This window comes from Argiope bruennichi, chromosome 5 (genome assembly GCF_947563725.1).
Source record: "Argiope bruennichi chromosome 5, qqArgBrue1.1, whole genome shotgun sequence".
NCBI classification, from domain to species: Eukaryota; Metazoa; Arthropoda; class Arachnida; order Araneae; family Araneidae; genus Argiope; species Argiope bruennichi.
In genome coordinates, this window is record NC_079155.1 from 64,471,002 (window position 1) to 64,492,998 (window position 21,997).

The 21,997-nt window shown below is 32.3% G+C and overlaps 2 protein-coding genes across 7 annotated transcripts; one reads left to right on the forward strand and one right to left on the reverse strand.

Moving 5' to 3' along the window:
* Positions 1–1,899: 1,899 nt before the first annotated feature.
* LOC129968703 (uncharacterized) lies at positions 1,900–21,038 on the reverse strand. Its single transcript, XM_056082872.1, has 2 exons — positions 20,799–21,038; positions 1,900–2,712 (listed from the first exon to the last, which is right to left on the reverse strand). The coding sequence occupies exons 1-2, from the start codon at positions 20,980–20,982 to the stop codon at positions 2,021–2,023; spliced, it is 876 nt and encodes a 291-aa protein (XP_055938847.1). The 5' UTR covers positions 20,983–21,038; the 3' UTR covers positions 1,900–2,020.
* LOC129968702 (uncharacterized) lies at positions 7,351–20,085 on the forward strand. Of its 6 annotated transcripts, none has more exons than XM_056082870.1 (3): positions 7,351–15,310; positions 15,405–15,473; positions 15,616–20,085. In XM_056082870.1, the coding sequence occupies exon 1, from the start codon at positions 10,550–10,552 to the stop codon at positions 11,951–11,953; it is 1,404 nt and encodes a 467-aa protein (XP_055938845.1). In that variant the 5' UTR covers positions 7,351–10,549; the 3' UTR covers positions 11,954–15,310; positions 15,405–15,473; positions 15,616–20,085. The 6 variants fall into 6 exon arrangements, with proteins under 6 accessions (XP_055938845.1, XP_055938846.1, XP_055938842.1 ...); XM_056082867.1 differs by having other exon boundaries at positions 7,676–15,310; positions 15,386–15,473; positions 15,616–20,077; XM_056082865.1 differs by having other exon boundaries at positions 7,676–15,310; positions 15,616–20,077.
* Positions 21,039–21,997: the final 959 nt, after the last annotated feature.

Genomic DNA, 21,997 nt, shown 5'->3' on the forward strand with positions numbered 1-21,997 from the left:
TAAACCGAAAGGAGATTGGATGGAGTATAATTTTAAACAAGTTTGTAATCAAAAAATTATCTTTTTTAAAATTTTTATTTATTTATTTTTTGGTAAATTATGCAGATTTCTTGTTTTTAATACGAAAAGAGAATGGATACAAATATATTTAGGAAATTTAGTTTATTGCTACATCCAATTTCGAAAAAAGTACCTTTGTTCATACGAAATGTTATTTGAATAATAAATGCATGCAATATCATCGTAATTTGGCAGAAATATTGATTAGTATTGTTAATATTAAGTATCATTGTTAAAAGTAATTTTATTGTTTAGGGTAATAATGGTAATAATTGAAGGTAATTTTTTAATTTAATTTCCATGTTTTGAAACTATTTTTTTAAACTATTTATTACTATAATGCATGTTTTCAAACTAAACGTTTGCTACGGTTACCTTTTAATGCACTTCAAACTAAGAAATTTATGTGAATTGTACATCATATGAATACTTTTAAGTGTTGTTCAGAGTAATTCTTATTTTTAAAAGAACTTGTAGTTGATTTAATATAAGGACTTTAAAAAAAGCTTGCAATTAAAAAATATTCTCCAAAAAACCATTTTAATTAAAAATTCGATATTAATATTTTTATTTTTATTAAGAAATGGTAATTTTGTTTTAAATAGATATTCATTTATTTCATCAAAAGTAGTGTCAATAGCTGGAATTGATACTTTGTGAACAATCCAAAGTTGTTTTTCAGAAATTCTTCAATATTTTATTAGTAGTGGCCTGTATTTTTAAATAATAAGTAAGATAATATATAAGTATTAAATAAAGACATAAGTAATAAATGAGTAGTATCTAATAAAAGACATAACTAGTTAATTATAACTACTGTGGAAATCATTTAAAAATAATTTACATTTTCTGATTCTGTAACCTCATGGTTTATCTTAGAATTCAATCATGCTTATTAGATATTATTATCAAGATTTTTACGAGCTTTCATAAAATAAATAAATGAAAAATAAAAAATAAGAGCATTAATATATTTTAAATAACAAACGAAATCGATTAAAAATTATGCAGGCACTTTTCAAATTAAATTTTGGAACATTACAAACAGAATTGAAAATCATAAATAAAATCATAAAATTGAATATTAATGTGCTCTAAAAGTGTGAAGTCACTTAAAATTCACAAAGGAATGTTAAGTTTCAACAATAATGCATTCTAACATAATGTCGGTGTCCCGGCATAGGAGTAGCGCATCTGTCATGGTTCGGGCATGGTTGTTCTTCTTCTGTGTTCTATTTGTGAGGTGTGTGAATGTGACCCCCTGTGAAAAGGGGCTGTGCAAACGAATGTGACGCGTGAAGTAGTCAAGTCGTACTCTTGGCCCTAGTTGGCGCTACTGAAAAAATAAGAGACGCCTACTCGGCTTAAATCACTGACAGATAACTGTCAACAAGGTTGTAAAGTCACAACAACATTCTAAAATAATAAAGAAATCATTTTTAAATTAAATGTTAAATTATTCTAAGAAAATCATTTAAATATTATATACAGTGAATATTAAATCAAATATTAATTTATTCTAAAATAATAATGAAAACATTTAAAATTCACACAAATACTGCTGCATGTTAAATCATGTGTAGCAAAAACGCACACTGACGCGCCACTGTAAAAAAAATTTGTAAAATAGAATGAGGCCAGACTCAAGCGGGCGAATAAAAAAAATGTTGGAAATGACGAATAAAAAGGCTTAATATTGCAGAACATATGTTTTATATCCAAAAATACAGTCCACATAATACGATGAAATAATGTATTTAAATATTAATAAGAATTTTTTTTTTAATAATTTCCTCCTTTTGCTTATAAATGAAAATCTAAACATAAAATTACCTCATTACATTGAATTCAGATAAAAGCTCTCAAAATATCCTATAAAAGTGATAAGATTCAAATACCAACACTAAAATCGAACATTTGTTATGTCGTTTGTACTAACTGAATGAACTGTACTGGATGACTAATATCGGTTGATGGATCCAGCATTACATATGGGACAGACTGCTGACCAAAAATGTTGATGCAATTGTCTAAACGGATGGATTGGAAATGGTTGAATTTGATGATGCAATGGATGGTACATGGTTGTACTTGATGGCATGCCTGAAGATCCATGTTGGGTGGAAAAGGAGAGAAATGGAGCAGGAACTTGAGCATGTGGCATTCCGTGTCTTTGATCTTTGATGTTAGCGATTAATTGTAACACTCCCGTCTTAAACTTCACAACTTCTTGTTCACTAAATTCTTCTAAAAAGGGGATAACGCCTTTGAAAAAACATAGGTGCCTGTTAGATTTTTCATTTGCGATGGTCCTCGATGTCCCAAATTCAGATTCATTTGACCTTTTGTCTTTTATCGAATCTGAAAGTTGAATTGGCTTTGCTTCAGCAGAAGTTAATTCATCTTCTTTTCCTGAATCTGATCGTTTTGAAGTATCAGGTCTTGAGATATCATTGTTTTCTCTTTCATCTTCACAGTTTTCCACCACGTTCTCTGTTGTATAAAACTTTGACAAAAATTTCAACTGATCATGGTAGATATATTTTTTTAGTTTAGAGACTCTTGTACCACTTTTCTTCAATTCTCTATCTTTTTTACAGAACTTTGCGAACGCATCTCTGATATTATACCATCTCCTCGTTACTTCAATTCCTGCAATAATGAAAAAATGAATATTAGATATTCATGTTCTTTATACATAAAATTTGTTTAACGTATTTGCTTCCACAAGAGGCTAATTAAAAAAAAATGTACATGATCTAAAACCCTATTCTTTAAAGTTCTTCGAATTATTTTGTTATTTCTACGATATCAGAAATTAAATAAGAGATTTTTTTAATAGAATTTAACATAAGTAAATGGAATAGTCAACATTAATTATAGAAGCATATTTTAGTTTAAAAAAATATTTAATGCTTATTTTTGTTTTACATTATTTGGTATATATTAGATATTCTTTTGGAATATTTCCAATGTGTCGCATTGTCGCAAATTTAAGTAATTTTGAATCATAGAATTATTTTATTAATATTTAGATTTTATTAATGTTTTTGTTAGTGATTTTGTTAATACCTTTATTTTTTTTATTAATGTTGCATTTTTTGATAATAAATTTGAAGAAAAATAAAATGATACATTTTTAATGTATCATTTTATTTATCATTTAATGTATCATTAAAAAACGTTTCACTTTACACCCATAATCTTTCCCCCTTTCATAAAACTTTTTTTTTCATTTAAACCCAAAAGAAAGATCTGTTGTAGCTACAGTTCGCCATTGTCATGCAGTAAATATGTAAATATCCTTGCAATACTGAAAAGCAAATAGCACGTATGTGAATGAATATAAAGGTTAATATTCGCCTCACTTCGCATAAAATTGCGAACCTTGAGCAGGACAGTGAACACCACGAGTGCTCAGATTTTTGAGAATATGCGAGAAAGAAGACTCCCTTGAGCTCAAATACGATAATTGGATTGATTTAATTTATTTGATAATTTAATTGATTTAAATTATATGTCAGTAGAGTCTATTAGAATGCGATCTTTGGTGATTTTTTTTCGAAGATTAATAAGAGAAGATTTTTTTCTAGGATGCGGTTGGACCGATTAAAATTAAAATTCGACATACAACTACAATTGCATTCACAAAATCACATGCCAAATTTCATATATTTAAGGCATTGAATTTTTGAGTTGTCGATTTGAAAGGAGTGTCACGGAGATCTTGAACTCAAGTTTCTTAATCTCCGGACATGACAGGTGATAAGAATAATAGCATGGCATTACTGTTTTTGAGTTATCGCGTTTAAATGCTTGGGAAAGTATAAGCCGAATGACAGTTAACCCTAGACGGATTTGAATCCAAATTTGTGACATATCTATCTTTAAATGTGTACAAAATTTTAATTTGAATCTTTATGTTAAACTACACTTATCTAGCTCTTTAAATTTTATAATCATGTGAACTTATATTCAAACAAACGGATAAATTTTGAAGGAATTTTGTTCAAATTTTGATAGAATTCTGCAAATCTGAAGTAGAAACCAAATGCTAAATTTAATCTGTCTAACTCAAAGAGTTTTCAGCTATCGCTTTCTCAGCGAAATAGATACAATTCCACCCAGCGGCAGTAGTCTTCCCGAAATTTTCTCGCATACTCTTCAATAAAAAAATCTTATTTTCCTCTCCCTCCACATAAAATTCTGGACCTTAGGAGCCGAACACCTTGCATTTCACTGGTGAACTAGAGTTATAAAATATAGAGTTTTGGCATAACCCAGTATTTTTACTGAATATAACGTGCAAATATATATTCTGAACACCTTTTTTTCTAATTGAATTGAAAAAAATTTTGACTCGGAACAACAATTATAATCACATGATCACATACCGAATGTTAGCACTCCGTTTACAGACATAGAAAGTATAAGCTGACAAACGATCAACCTTTCGATAGATTTGGTTCAAAATCTGACAAGAATCTATATTTTACTTGCTAAACTGTATACTAAATTTTAGCTATATATATATATATATATATATATATATATATATATATATATATATATATATATATATATATATATATATATATATATATGTTTACATTTTGTTATCGAGTTCCCTAGTACTTGAACAGTCACAGTTTGTTTGAATAGATTTCATTCAAAATTACGAGGGCAATTCAGAAACTAACCTCCGATTGGTCACAGTGCGGGTAGTGGGGGGAGTAGCGCGCCATCTGTGCATTCACACGCTCAGCAGGTCAGTCGGCATCAAGCCGTAGTCGAGTGAACATCGTACCTGCGCTAGTTTAGTTTTTGTGGCAGTTTGAAATGTGTGCTGCAATAGAAAATCCCGCCAAATATGAAGTGCGTGCTGTTATAAGGTTTTTTACAGCCAAAGGATACTCTGCAGCAGCTATTCATCGTGAGCTTTGTGCCGTGTACGGACCAAAAGTTATGAGTGAAGGAGTTGTCCGTGAATGGGTACTTTTATTTAAAAGTGGACGAGAAAACGTTCATGATGAAGAGAGGAGTGGTAGACCATCCTTGGTGACTGACGAACTCGTTCAGACAGTTGATGCAAAAGTTCGTGAAAATCAACGTTTCACAATGGCGGAGTTGTCTACTGATTTTCCACAGATTTCTAAGACTCTTTTGTACGAGATAGTGACAGCAAGATTGGGTTACCGTAAGTTCTGTGCACGATGGGTGCCCAAAATTCTTACCGACCACCACAAAAGTCAAAGAATGGCCTCTGCATTAGACTTTCTGTCACGTTATGAGGACGAAGGAGAACCATTGTTAAATAGAATCGTGACCGGTGACGAAACCTGGATTAAGTACGTGAACCCTGAGACAAAAGAACAATCAAAGATGTGGGCACATTCAGATTCGCCTACCAAACCAAAAAAAGCCCGGCAAGATTTTTCTGCCAGAAAACTGATGGCAACGGTGTTTTGGGATGCCAAAGGGGTGTTGTTGGTTGAATTCATGGAACGTGGGACGACCATTAATCAAGACGTGTACTGTGAAACACTAAAAACATTACGACGGGCTATACAGAACAAACGCCGTGGTATGCTGACTTCCGGTATCGTTTTTTTGCACGATAACGCCCGTCCTCACTCTGCTCGCAGAACAACAGCCCTTCTTGAGTCCTTCAAGTGGGACGTTTTCAACCATCCACCTTACAGCCCAGATCTGGCGCCAAGCGATTATCACCTCTTCATGCGTATGAAGAAATGGCTCGGGTCCCAGCGGTTTGATGACGACGAAGAGCTCAAAGATGCGGTCACAGGCTGGCTCAAGGCACAAGCGGGTGATTTTTATGCAGAAGGAATTTCAAAGCTTGTGAAGAGATACGATAAGTGCCTCAATCGTTATGGAGACTATGTCGAAAAATAGTGCAAAGATGTAGTTGTAAGATGTATATATTAAAATATTTTTACTTAACTTGGTGTATTTTTTTCAATCAACCGGAGGTTAGTTTCTGAATTGCCCTCGTATATAGAAATTTGTAAACACAGTTTTAAGTCCATAGACTAAATATCAAAGCGTTTTTGAAGTAATGATGTTCACAAACAAATAGAAAAGCAGAGATATTGCCAAAAATATGTTTTTCGAAGTCAGGAAGGCCTGAAACATGGAGATTCGTCAAATTCTCTAGTTCGATTTTTTTTTTTTTAACGATTACAATAGCTATTACATAAAAGTAATTAATCGAAATCATGTTTGGATGACTAGCCCATGTGGGGTGATTTAAATTCTGTGATCACAGTGATTTTGGTTCTTTTTTTACTGACAGCAGCTGCCGATTCTGCCTACCGGTTTTGTGAACATAAATCTCGGAAATTGGGTAGATATTAAGCTTCTACTATTTTTTTTTTAAAAATCACACTGAGAATAAAATATCAGAAATTAGAACGGAATGAATATTGATTATCATCTAAAAAGACCTCGCAGATAATTTGAGTGAACTTTTGGTATTCTCATTAACAATGAGTCGATTTGCAATCGATTGATAAAAGTAGTATAGAGATGATGGCTCTCATATAAAAAGTACCTTTCACTAGATGATGGCTCTCATATAAAAAGTACCTTTCACTAGATGATGGCTCTCATATAAAAAGTACCTTTCACTAGATGATGGCTCTCATATAAAAAGTACCTTTCACTAGATGATGGCTCTCATATAAAAAGTACCTTTCACTAGATGATGGCTCTCATATAAAAAGTACCTTTCACTAGATGATGGCTCTCATATAAAAAGTACCTTTCACTAGATGATGGCTCTCATATAAAAAGTACCTTTCACTAGATGATGGCTCTCATATAAAAAGTGCCTTTCAAAATAGTTGAAATATTCAACTAAATGAATTTTTTTTATCTCATTTCAGAATTAAAAATTTAGAATAACATTATAATTACAACAAATGTCTCTAGATTATAAAAAGAAATAAGTAAAATTTTATCTGTATACGGAGGAACATTGTTAACTCATATATTTAAACCGAAGCGATTAAATTCATCTAGAATTGTTTTTATAACTTTACAAGTTCATTTTTCACCGAAAGGAAATTGATAGAAGGGAAAAAACGTTACGATCAAGAATAAAATCATGAAAAACAATGAGTGAGAGAAGCATTGCTGGCTCATTCGATTGAACCGCGGCGATTAAAATGAGCGAGCAATGTTTTTGCAAGGTTATAAGTTCTATTTCCACTCAAAAAAAAGAGGCACAACAACTAAAAGAACCTTCAGATAAATTACAGATCTGAAATGATGCACGCTGCAAATGAAGTTTGCTGAGAAGAGAGTATGCAGATACGAACCTTGGTACCATTGAAATCACGGTAGAAAATGATCCGTTAAAGCGGGTGTATTCAGGTCGGGAGGAAAGGTTAAGTACAAGTTTGCGAAGAAGAGGAAATGCGCGTTCCATTTTTTTTTCCAAGGTGAAAAAAAAGCATTTGTTTATAATGGGGGACATCTGAAGAAAAAAAGAATATAAAGAAATTTATCGATCGAAATCGTCATTTAGTCACCCAGTATACACGGGAAATGGATGGAAAAAAGTTGAGCTTGTTTGTTTTAATAATTCTAGCTACAGCAGAATTAATTTTTATAATATCAAACCACCTTGAGACGACTGACAACGAAATTAAAATTAATAATAAAACGTGCTTTCGTTCGATACATATAGGAAGGAAATTATTTTATCATGAATGTTTAAAACAGGGTGCAAATATTCATGACATACGATATTTTTTTAACGTAAATTCAACATATTTATCAGCAAGCTTTTTAGGAGTTCAAATGACTGAGAAAGAATTTCAGAAAGTATGTGAACAATGTTCAAATTGAAACATCCTTCGTGTTTACTATGTGTAGGAGCATCGCAGTCGGGTAAAACCTCATTGGTGCGACAAATGATTGCACATAAAGCATATGATTTTGAATTTAAAAATATTATCTGGTGCTATAAAGTTTTTCAGCCATGGTTTGCTAAAGAAAAAGAAATGAAATTTGTTCAAGGTTTTCCAGAAAAAGTCGAAAGCGGAAATCTATATGTATTTGATGATCAGATGGATCAACTTTGCCAAGATTATGCGGAATTGTTCACTATTACAGCACACCATTCTAGAATCAGTGTGATTCTGATTTTGCAGAATCTATTTCCCCGAAATAAAGTGATGCGAGACATAAGTCTGAATGCACAATATGTAATATTATTTAAAAACAATCGTGACGTGGGACAAATCCAGTGTTTCGCAAGACAAGTATACGGAAATAAGGCAGCATATTTTATGGATGCTTACAAAAAGAGCACGCAAGGCAATTTTAACTATTTGTTGGTGGACCTACACCCGAGAACGGATGAAAAATTTAGGCTCAGAGAGAGCGTGTTCCCTGATTCCAATGGATTTTATTGGATATATTTACCGATAAAATGAAGAATATAAAGAAGCATTATCACTTACTGAAACTACTACTCAGCGCATCTCCAGCACAAAAAAGAGCAATAATACGGACTGCTAACAAAAGTCAGTTACATTGCTTATGCGAAATTTGTGTAAACGTCTTAGGTGGTAATTTATCGGTGAGCGTAAAGAAATTACGTAAATATAAAACGGCTATAAGAAAAATTGTTAATAAAAAATTATCTTTAGAAAAAAAGAGAAAAGAATTAATTAACCAAACGGGAGGCTTCCTACCCCTCATTCTTCCCGCAGTTCTATCTGCGTTAGTAGGCCTTGCCGGAAAAGCAATAGGAAGCTGAATTTAATATTCGCAGCAATGTCTCGGAGAATGGCTCTCGTTCCTGAAGATTTAGCAGCAACTTACTTTTCGAAAACATCAGATACCGGAGTACATGGTATTGAAAACCAAATATTAAACCTTCTTCATGAGTCAAACTATTCGGATGATGCAAAAGCAAAACTGTTGAGCCAACTGCTTTTAAAATATCAGCATGCTATAAATGTGCCTAAACCACCGATACGTGTAACTATTGAAGACTCTAAGGAACAAGTTCAAGAATCGCCTAAAAGTAACTCAGTGGAAGATCCTATATTACGTGATATCATACTTTCAGTTCCTGCGAACTTCCAAAAATTTATTTCGCCTATTGCTGAAAAATTGAATACACGCAGCTATGCTTGGAATGAATATGGTGAATTGATGAAAGATAACGAAATCGTTAAAAACACAAACGTTATTGACTTATTTTCATATTTAATGAGAAATGTAAAGAAAGGTTATGAACCACATGGTTTTTCAGTGTTTTGGAGGGGTATTAAAGAGATAAAAATACCAACACGTTGGATTGGCAACCAGAAGCTAGTAGAAAATTTCGGGTTTGACACAGACGCAGGCGAGATCCAAAACGAAATTAATCTGAAATCTCCAGATTCAAAAGCAAAGAAGAAGAAGCAAAACTCGAAAAGAAAATGGAAAGAATATTAGAAGCAGCATATTACGATTTCGCAAACCCTGCATCATTTGGCGGAATAAAGAAACTATCAGCAATCTCTAAAGTTCCATATGAGAAAGCTAAACGCTGGTTAATGACCCAAGATACTTATTCGTTACATAAACCAGTTCGGTATAAATTTTCTCGGATGTCGACGCTTTCATATGGTATAAATGATTTATGGCAATGCGATCTTGTGGATTTACAGCATTTAGCAGAACATAATAATGGGTTTAAGTATTTACTCACCGTAATTGATGTATTTTCGAAGTATGCCTATGTTATACCTCTTAAAAGCAAAACTTCTGTGGCTGTAAAAAATGCTTTTGAAAAATTGTTACAGCAGGTTAAGCCTAAACACATTCAAAGCGATAAGGGCAAGGAATTTTACAATACGCAACTTCAGTCATTGTTTAAGAGGTACAACATTAACCACTATTCAGCTGAAGGTGATCATAAAGCTAGTGTTATTGAGAGGTTCAACAGAACTTTAAAAAACAAAATGTTCAGGGTATTCACATATAGAAAATCTTATAGATATGATGATGTGCTACAGTCACTAGTAAAGTCGTATAATGACAGTGAACATCGTAGCATTGGCATGGCACCTTCAAAAGTCACTCGTGATTTTGAACCACATATCTTCAAAAAATTATATGGTTACACATTGAAGAACTCGCGAGTGATTTTGAATAAGGGAGATTTAGTAAGAATATCGAAAGCGAATAAATCGTTCAGACGAGGATATTTACCAGGGTGGAGCGATGAGGTGTTTATGGTGTCAAAAGTATATCCCTCTTATCCAACTACATTCGAGCTTCAAGACCTTAAATCAGAAGCTATAAAAGGACGATTTTACGCAGAAGAACTCCAGAAAATATTGAAACGCCCTGAGGATTATTGGCATATAGAAAAGGTGCTTAAAACAAAGGGCAAAGGTACGAAGAAAGAATATTACGTGAAGTGGAAAGGCTTTGATAATCGGTTCAACTCGTGGGTAAAAGCAGCATGGATGAAGTGAACGATTTTTACATTACGCTTCCCAGCAACTCTAGCATGGATTACTTTCCAAAAAATACGCAAGCATCATTCAGAACGAAATTATCTCGTCCAATAATACTAACTGGTGAATGGGAAGTTGGTTTATCAGAAATATTCGTTCCTCGAACCTGGTTCAACATCGGAAATCATAATAATAAATATTCGATAACTTACGAGGAAACAAAATTGGTGGAAAAGGATTTTCTGGAGTACTCAATCAGAATAAAAATTGAACAGGGAACTTCTGATGAGGATATAATCGATAACATTAACCAAAGTATTGAAGCAATATGTGGACATTTCGTCTCTTTCGAATTGGATCACAAGAATATGAATATACTTATTGCTCCGAATTATGAACTACACTTGACAGCTGCTGATTCACCAAGATTGTTAACTATGTTAAACTTACCTAGAGAGGATAGAGTTATAAAAACATCGGAAAGTTTTATGTACAGAAAACCATCAAAGACAAACAAAGACAATATTTTCAAAATTATCGCTCGAAATATGAAAAGGCATTTTATAATTCGCGTCACCAGGTTTAATCATAAGTATACTGATATGGACAACATACATCACGAACTCTTTCAGCATATAAATCATAATCTAATGCAGACTGGTATAGGAGGTGCAGCGGATTTTATATTCGACTTTAAAGAAGATAAAGTAGAAATAACGGTTCAAAAGAATGTTGAACTCGAGTTTAGGTTATTATATGCCCCGTTGTTTATGCGAATGTTGGGCATGACGAAAGATATTGTTTTAACGGGTAGAACGTTACATGTTTTGCAAAAAATTGAAAGGCCTCCTATGAACGAATACTTCCGCGTGAGCATTACGGATAAACCAACAATTCCTGTGAAAATTAAAAAAACAGAGGATATGGAACTACAAGTCGGATTTTATAAAAACTCAGAGCAGTTGTTTGGATCTTTTAAACACCTTGCTTTTAATCATTTAGCGAACAATAAGATCAAAATTCATATACCAGAAAATTCAACTCTGACTTTACAAGAAGGATTAAGAGATCTTTTAGGTTTCAAAGAATCCACATTAAATGGCGGAACTCATATATCTGACTATCAATTGGAGTTAGATGGAGGAATCACCGAAATTTATGTCTATAGTGATATCATAGAATCGCACTTTGTAGGGGATACAATTGCTCCTTTACTCCGTATTATTCCTGTTATGTCGAAAAAAGAAGACCAAATAGTAATAAATTATCAAAGACCGCTGTATTTTCCTTTGCGCAAAAATTATATCGATTGCATAGAAATCGAATTGAGAAGTAGCTCTGGAGATGGTATAATTTTTACCAGTGGGAAATCACTCTTGGTTCTCTCCTTCCGTCGCAGAACACTATAAAACTATTACTTATTTTGTGATGAATCATTTTAAATCCGATCGTGAAAGAGAATGCATTTGGATCAAAAAGCTTGTGAAGATTATTACTGCTCGCAAGTGCAGGCTGGCGGTGGACCATATTTTCAGGGTGTTGGCCACCAAAGAGGATATGGAATGTTTTCAAATTTATTTCGATTTATTTCTCCCATAGCACTGAAAGCTGGAAAGTATTTAGGAAAACACCTTCTAAGCGCAGGTTCAAAAGTAATGTCAGATGTTGCTTCAGGTTCATCTCTTAAAGACTCGGCAAGATCGCGATTTCGCGAAACATCAAAACAAATAAAAGACGACATTATTCATAAAATTCAGAGCGGTTCGGGTATAAAAAGAAAGAAATTCCAGAAGAAAAATCATTCGCAACGTGTCAAGCGGAGCCGAAAGAAATTAAAGAAAGCAGACATATTTTCATAATGGATTCCCGAGCGTGTGCTTGCTTGCAGAGTGAATTAGACCTTTTTAACGTGAATCCTGTACAATTATCAACAGAAGACAGCTCATTCACTGAGATTTTTCCTGTTGCATCTCTGAATGAAAAGACGCCAATTGAATTTTACGTAAGCGGAAGTGGTGAACATTATCTGGACTTATCCCATACACTTTTGCATCTACAAGTGAAAATTAAAAAGAGAAATGGAGCAGTAATTGGAACGCCTGATCAAGTGGCTCCTATCAATTATCTCCTTAATACGATATTTTCTGAATGTTCAGTTACATTAAATGACAAGCAGGTTTCTTCGCAAGCTAACTACGCATATAGATGTATTTTCGATGCTTTGCTTTCACCTCGAGCTGTTCAAGAATCAATGCTAACATCGGGTCTTTTCTACAAAGACGCTGCTTCTAAGCATGAATCAGTAGAACTAGCTAATGTTGGTGATAATGCAAATTCCGGTTACCAAACTAGATATAACATCTGCAAAGATAGTAAACTTATAGATATGATAGGTCCATTACATTTCGATCTAGGCAATCAGAGCAAATGTCTTATAAATTCGGTGAATCTTCGGATCAAATTAGAAAGAAATAAGGATTCTTTTGCTCTGATGTCAGCCACGCAAGATTTTAAAGTAGTTATATATCATGCATCATTATTTGTTAGGAAAATTAAAGTCGCTCCCTCAGTCGTGATTGCCCATGAATTAGCTTTAAGCAAGGGAGTTATAAAAATGCCTATTCGCAGAACAGAAGTGAAATCATTCGCACTTTCTTCAGGAATGCAATCAATAACTATCCCTAATGCGTTCATTGGACAATTACCGACACGACTTATAATGGGTATGGTATCTAATGCTGCATTTAATGGGGATTTTTCAAAAAATCCATTCAATTTCAAGCATTATGATTTATCATATCTTTGTATATTAGATGGCAATCGTATGATTCCGTCAAAGCCCTTTCAACCAAAATTTGATAATTCTAACAGTTACAGCAGATGTTATATGAGTCTATTTACTGATTTGGGTAGATATCATAAAGATCAAGACATTAATATAAGTTACACTGAATATAAAGATGGGTATACGCTGTTCGCTGTAGATTTGACGCCCGATCTCAACGCGGACGGAATGCATGAAAGTATTTCACGCAATGGTAATTTAACTATTGATATAAAATTCAGCAAAGCATTATCTGAAACTGTAAATTTAATAGTTTTTTCAGAGTATCGAAATACTATAGAAATCGACAAAAGTCGCAGTATTTTTTCAGATTTTTGAAAATGGATAGCACAACTTTGTGCAGACTTGCATGCAGCGACTTCCGTCTACGTTCTAAATTTGGAGGTGTATACGCTTCAGATGAATTGCCTAAGACAATAGATAGTTATTCATGTTTTATTGTAAATTTAGATCCTAAAACAAAACCGGGAAGTCATTGGGTTGCAATAGCATTTCGGAATAATAAATGTTACTATTTTTGTAGTTACGCTTCTGTGCCGAATAACAAATATATTTTAAAGTTCATAGAAAATAACGCTGCAAATTTTGCTTGGAACAAATGTAGATATCAAAGCTTAGTGTCGTATACTTGTGGTCATTTTTGCCTTCATTTCTTGTACAATTTTGTGAGAAAGCAAACTTTGTCACCTCTAGATTCTAATAAAATTGAAAATAACGAGAAGTTTATTAAAAAATTTGTAGCTAGCAAATTTCGTTTACAAAATTGCTGCTTTTCTCCATATTCAAATCAAATTTGTGAAGCTCGTGATTTCAGAAATAGATGTCTTTAGACATGTTTCAACAGAATATAATTATATATGCTCTCTCTATAAGCTCTCTATATAAATTTAACATATTTTTTTGGAGGTCACTTTTCATACAGAGCATATAAAAGAGATACACTAACTGGGGAATTCTCATTGTGCTTCAACTGATTCAGCAGAAACGATGACTTCCGAACTGAGATATGGCTTTATGTACTTGAAGCGTACTGGATCAGCTTATATGATTCATTGCTTCACCGATTCCCTTTACGAAAATATGATATCCTGTGTTCAAGCTGCGAACTCCTATCAAATGGATACAGTTGATTCAGACTGCAGATTGAAGATTGCCTATTTCAAGGTTCTCAACAATAATGATATTGTCAGAGAACTCCATAACGGTTCTGCTATGAATTATCGACAGACATTTGATTGTAAAACGTAATACAAAGCGAACTTCGGCGAATCAATTACTCATGATTCAAAGATCTGCAATGGAATTGTGGACAACTTCAAAGAAAATAAATGTAAATACTAAACTATACAGCTAAGATACTGAGAATAGCTCAGCATTGTAAACTCTATATAAAATTGTAATACTAAGCAGCACTAACTGTCATTTAATGTAACATCATCAATGAATCGATGTTCTACATGCATAAGCAACACGAAGAAACTGATTGTACCACTCGATGTAATATTTTAACAATCCCTGAATAAAAATATAATTTAACTGTATAATTGCGTCTGTCTTATTTTGCTTCGCTACATCAATATGTTTTTTGTAATATCCTATATCACCGTAAAATTACGTTGTTTTATTCTCAAGGTGGTGAAAGTGGGTTAAGGTAGGAAAATGCACATAAAGTTATTTTAAAATTACTTTAAGGTCACCAGTTCAGGGAGAACAAGGCGTTCCTGGGAAATTCTACAGATAATAAACAATTATTCCATTGCCACTTACATAAACAGGGGTATAAATATAAGCTACATCAGCCTTTGTACATATACTACCGATCTTGTTGAAGACTTCATCTTCATCTCTGTCTCCGTCTTCCTCAGAGTGCGTGTATCTAAGTACTACTCAGCTATCATGGACAGTCACAAAGCGAGCGTCAGTAAGTGATTGCATTTTCATATTCTTTTTAGATTGCTAAGCATGTGTAACATAATTTTTTAAAAATAAAGTTAAGTTTTCACACTTCCTAATAGGCTTAACTGATAGCGATTCAGACGGCGAGCAGTTATTTCCCCTTCCTTCCAAGGAAAAGCATACAAGCGGTAAATTAGATTTGATTTTATAAGTCAATTTAGACTTTAGATTTTTAAATTCCCAAAGAAAAAACATGACGGTAAAATGTAAAATCATTTTACATTTTGTATCTTTAGATTTAATTTCAAAATATTATCCCTTTTCTGATAGCTAAAAGAAAATCAAACGATGAGAAAAAAGAGGAGTCCACCAAAAGAGCAAAGAATTTCGAGTATAATTTTTCTGATCCGACAGAAGAGAAAAAGCTCATACCCCCAATAAGCGCTTACCTAGGAAAAGGGATTAACATCAGCATCAAGGAATACAGAAAGTCCTATTATCTTGCTTTCCAAAAGAATGTTGGAGATGAAACAAAGAACAGATTCAACATGAATCTTGACCAATTGGGAGCTTTAAAAAAAGCTATAAATGTGTTTGCAGAACATATAAAGAAAAATTGACATTCACGAGTTAAATGAAAATTTTGTAAAAAAATTGAACTAACTTGACAATTTTCCCTATATTCATCTTCTTAGAATGTCGTTTAATAGAATAGAATCAAGTTTTAGAGGTTATATTTCAGCTTACCGACACTCTCCGATACACTCTGATCCCTACAACTTATATAACGAAATTCGAGAAAACATTTTCTTACTCTTATTAGAGCAAAACCTACCTTTCCGTCTTTTAATATGCATAAGCATTGAATTTATTAAAGATACTCATCCTGACAATTTACTGCAAAACGCTTACTTCTGTTCATTTGCTGAACGCATAATATCATATAACCAAGTAAAAAGTAAAGTTAAAAGCTGTTTTCAGAAAATATTCAATTCCATTGAAACATATATCCAAAACGGTAGTGGTTGGGTTATTAATAAAATTAACTTTTTAGATGTTAATATCGGACAGTACAGAGAACCGCGGGGAGGTTGCGGTAATATAAAATTACCTGACTGTTTAAAAAAAAAAAGAACTCTTCTAAATATACGTTGCGATGATCACAAATGCTTCATATATAGTTGCTTAGCTCATCTCTTTCCTCCTGAAAAAAATTCTAATGCTCCAAGCAGTTACCAAAATAAACTAAAATACTTAAAATTGAAAAATGTAACCTTCCCCATGAAACTCTCTAACATAAAGCATTTTGAAAGTATCAACAGCTTAAAGATAAATATTTTTACTTATGACAAAGAAGTTTTCCCCATATATATCAGTAATAAAAAGTTGGGTTCGGAAATAAATTTACTTCTGTATAAAGAGCATTACTTCTTAATTAAAAATCTAAATCGTTTATTAAACTCCAAAAAAGGGATTCATCATTATTGCTCGCGATGCCTGATTGGATTTCAGAGGCGAAATAGTCTTGTAGATCATAAGCGAGTGTGTTGCCAAAATGCCCCCCAAAAACTATCCCCGCCTAAAATAAACACTGTAAAATTTACTAGCATTTACAAAATGTTGTTCCATCCTTTTATTTTGTATGCGGATTTTGAATGCATAACGAAAAATATATCTACTGTTTTACCAAATACATCTCAGAGTTTTTCAGCCAACCTAGAGCATCACGAACCAATCAGTTTCGCATTAATAGCAATTAATATAAAAAATGAAATAATATATCACAAATTCTATTGCGGAGAAAATCCAGTACAAATATTTTTAAAAACAATAAAAAAATTAGCAAAATCTTTATTTAAAAGACTATCATGCAATAAACCAATGATCGAGGAAAATATACCAACGGGAAAGCCTAGCACATGTTACATATGCAAGTTAAAATTTGAACCGAGTGATCGCATTGTCAGAGATCATTGCCATGTTTTAGGCATATTTAGAGGTTTCTGTCACAATTCATGCAATTTAAATTTAAAAAGAAGTAATTTCATTCCTGTAGTCATTCACAACCTTAAGGGGTACGATTCCCACTTATTGTTAAAACATATGTCTCCAGAATTCGCGCATCAGATTGATATAATTCCGACGAATAGTCAAAAATTTACTAGTTTCACCCTCGATAATTACATTAAATTTATTGATTCGTACGCATTTCTTGATTCTTCCTTATCTTCTCTTGTAGAAATTTTGAAAATTTCTGAACATCGGTTTGACATTTTTGATTCTTTTTTCCAAAATAAAACAAATAGAAACTTACTCAAACAAAAAGGATTTTTTCCTTATAGCTATTTTTCATCAAAAGATATTTTAAAACAAAAGACATTTCCACCTCACGAAGCCTTTTTTAACATTTTGACGAATTCGAACATAACAAAAAAAGAATACAAACACGCACTGAGGGTTTACCAAGAATTTCATTGTAAAAATTTTCAAGATTACCTTGAATTGTATCAAAATACAGATACAATTCTTTTAGCTGAAGTATTTCAATCGTTTCGACAAACAAGCATGATGCACTATCATTTGGACCCTGCTCATTTCCTAACTATTGCTGATTTAACGTGGCATTCTGGTTTAAAATTCACAGGTCAGGAATTAAAATTGTTATCGAATGTAGAAGACTATGTCTTACTTGAGACTCAAATGAGAGGTGGAATTTGCTTTCTCGGTCAAAGATATGCCCAGGCAAATAATCCATATCTTTCTTGTTATAACCCCGATGAACCTACAAATTATATTGTGAATTTAGATGTTAACAATCTTTACGGACATTGCATGTCTGAATATCTACCTGTGGGGGATTTTCGTTGGCTTTCACCTGAAGAAATAGCTGTTTTTGATTTAGCAAATGTATCTCGATACTCAGAAACGGGATATTTATTAGAGGTAGATTTACTATATGATAAATCAGCTCATGATTTCCATGATTTTCCCTTAGCAGCAGAACACTTAAATATAAATAAACAAATGTTATCAGATTATCAAAAAAAAATATTGTCTGAAAAAAATATTCCATTCACCGAGTGTAAAAAGTTAACACCAAATTTTTATCCAAAGAAACGCTACATTTTACACTACAGGAACTTAAAATACTATTTAAAGCATGGGATGTCTTTAAAAAAAATTTATCGGATCTTGGCTTTTTCACAATCAGACTGGTTGCGAAGCTATATAAATTTTAATAATGAAAAACGCCAACAAGCCAAAAGCGAGTTTGAAAAATCTTTCTTTAAAAAAATGAATAATGCTTTTTTCGGCAAAACATGCCAAAACGTCAGAAAAAGAATTAACTTAAAGACTGCTCTTACACCCGCTGAATGTAGAAAGCATTTAGCAAGTCCTTTACTTGAATACTTTGAGAGCATAAACGAAGACTTCGCTGTCTTTAAGATGAAAAAAATTAATCTAGTTCTCGACAAACCAATTTATGTAGGATTTTGCGTGCTTGAGCTAGCTAAATTACACATGTATACTTTATATTACTCTAAGTTCAAAAAATATTATAAAGAAAATTGCAAACTCTTATACACAGATACTGATTCTCTATTCATGCAAATATTTACAAATAATGTTTACAAAGATTTTAAAAACGAATTTTTTGATATCATGGATCTAAGCAACTATCCATCTTCAAGTGAATTTTTTAATTCGGAGAACCAAAATAAGTTAGGGTTTTTAAAAGACGAAACGAAATCTAAACCTATTTCAGAATTTATCGGTTTACGATGCAAAATGTACAGCTACAAATGTGAAAATACTGAAACGAAAAAGGCAAAAGGTGTAAAACAGAGTTGTTTAAGAAACATAACACATGAACATTTTAAAACCTCTTTACTTAATGAAACGATTCATCGTCACGAGCAATATTCTATACAGTCAAAATCACATATTCTTTCTACAACCATATCAAACAAAATTTCTTTATCTCCGTTTTACGATAAAATATTTTTGAATGAGGATGGTGTGACCGGAAAATGCTTTGGTCACTATTCCTTGCTTGAAGAATAATGGTAATATAATTTTCGTTTATTTTTATGTTCTTCAAAAAAAATTTTTTTTTGAAAAACTATTAAGCATTCAATAGCTACCTTCTGTTAAGGGGAAAATTGTCTCTTAGTTCAATTTTATTTCACATGCTTTGTAAGTGAATCAAATGTTTACTCAGATCGACTGGTTGGACTGAGTTTTTTCATGGTTTTCTCAGTCTATAACGCAAATGCGAACCAATATAAGAAGATCTTCCATGACATATTATTAATAAATACCAAGAACATTTTATTTTTAATGTAATCAATTTTTATACTATTTTTGCATGTACATATATATATGATTCAAGTTGTTGTTTTTATCTTAGTTAATATTGTATTAATTGTTTGCACTGTTTTTCGAATGAAATGGAAATAATTTGTATTCATATCCTTTCTTTATATACATTTCTTTCTTATATTCACATGCTTTGTAAGTGAATCAAATGTTTACTCAGATCGACTGGTTGGACTGAGTCTTTTCATGGTTTTCTCAGTCTATAACGCAAATGCGAACCTATATAAGATCTTCCATGAGATATTATTAATAAATTCCAAGAACATTTTATTTTTTAATGTAATCAATTTTTATACTATTTTTGCATGTATATATATATATGATTCAAGTTGTTGTTTTGTCTTACTTAATAATGTATTAATTGTTTGCACTGCTTTTTCGAATGAAATGAAAATAATTTGTATTCATATCCTTTCTTTATACATATATTTCTTTCTTATAAATACAATAAAAATCGTTCAACAATTATCAGTCTATGCCTCTTTTTTTTGAGTGGGAATAAAATTTATAACCTTGCAGAAAACATTGCTCGCTCTTTTAGTAGTATAGAGATGATGGTTTTCATATAAAAAGTTTTTATATGAGAGCCATCATTTAGTGAAAGGTACTTTTTATATGAGAGCCATCATCTAGTGAAAGGTACTTTTTATATGAGAGCCATCATCTAGTGAAAGGTACTTTTTATATGAGAGCCATCATCTAGTGAAAGGTACTTTTTATATGAGAGCCATCATCTAGTGAAAGGTACTTTTTATATGAGAGCCATCATCTAGTGAAAGGTACTTTTTATATGAGAGCCATCATCTCTATACTACTGATAAAAGTTGACGCGGATTTTGAATTTGATGTAGCTAACGCTTGCGCTGTTCTGCATAATTTTATATGATGAAGAGTTGAAGAAATTTTTGAAGACGCTGAAACGATTAAAAGATTAATCTTCAGAACATTCCAATCGCGAGCGTTCAAAAGTTAACAACATAACACACATTTTATGCAATCATTTTCTTAATTGTCTCGAATAAACAAGTGAATTCACATATTAAATTTTTAAAAATTAATATATAATAGAGATGCCAAATTATTTCATGGTTTTCATCTTACATTTTGCATAAAAAATTACAATGAATACTTACTAAATGCATATTTCTCCTTTACATCCGATGTTTGAAAGTCGTCTTTCAATAAGATGCATATTTCCTTCCAGGCCATTCTCGTTGCATGCCTATCTCTGTAAATGCCACCTGTTTTGTCCCACAAAATTGGTCTCTCCTTTACTAGAGCAATGAGGAATTCGGTGTCAATTTCAATATCACACATTTCTCGAAATTCTTCAAAAAATTGCAAATTGTGAAGATTCAGAAAAAGACAAAAGAAAGAAGTAACCACGTGCCAGAATAAATGCTGACTGCAGCAAAGGCGAAGGATTCCAATTCCGATGCTATTCTATACCGGCTGTTTCATACTGTGACCTTCGTTTATACCCACCAAGCGACGGTAGTGGGACAGATCCGTACGAACATCCCCGTACGGGTCATAAACGTCCAATAAATCATACGTAGTTCTGTGAAAAAAAAAGGGGTAAGGAGTGATTAGTCTAGGTTTGTTAAAAATATGTTATCTGTTGACAAGAGTATTTGGCGAAAAAATATATTGGTATTTTAACTAAATTTTGATGTTTAAACAAAAGGAGAAAGCTTATGTCTGTTTCAATGTGTATGTGCTGGCTCTGTACAAACCAGACCGTTTGACTTATACCTATCAAATTTGGCAAATATATAGTTTGGAGGGTAAAAAAGTGATTTTCGGAGCGATTTTCAAATTATTATCTTCTTAATGATACCATTTTTTTTTACCGTATAATTTTTCTTTCTATATTTAATAAATTTTTCGAAATATTTTTAATGTATTTTGAAGCAGTATATTTCATTGTTGAAAAGAAACTGGAAACCGATCGCAAGAATATTTCATCTTGTCTTTTGTCTTGTTACAAATATTTCATTTTTTTTTTTTTTTCTTCCTATTGTGACCAGAATAAGAAGATTTGGTATATTTTTCCATGATGAATAGGTTTCAATATTAGAAATGCTTGTAATATTTTTTTTTTTTTTTACATTTTTTGTATTTACTTCAGAATGAAGCAATGTTGAACAATTTTTTAATGCCTACATTTTAAAATATGGCTGATTTTATTTGTGATATAATTGAAAAAATAAATATTATGTACATAAAATATAGATAGAAAAACAGAAAATCGGTCAAGTGCAAAGCACAATGAAGATAAAAACAGTGCAAGGCTATTTCTCAAGTATGCATTATGTAAATTAAAAGTCGC

Coding starts and splice junctions, on each gene's coding strand:
- LOC129968702 (XM_056082866.1), top strand. CDS start 15,982: ATGTCGTTTAATAGAATAGAATCAAGTTTTAGAGGTTATATTTCAGCT.
- LOC129968703 (XM_056082872.1), bottom strand. CDS start 20,982: ATGTGTGATATTGAAATTGACACCGAATTCCTCATTGCTCTAGTAAAG. Junction 2,713..20,798: donor AAAGGAGAAATATGCATTTA/GTAAGTATTCAT, acceptor TCATTATTGCAG/GAATTGAAGTAACGAGGAGA.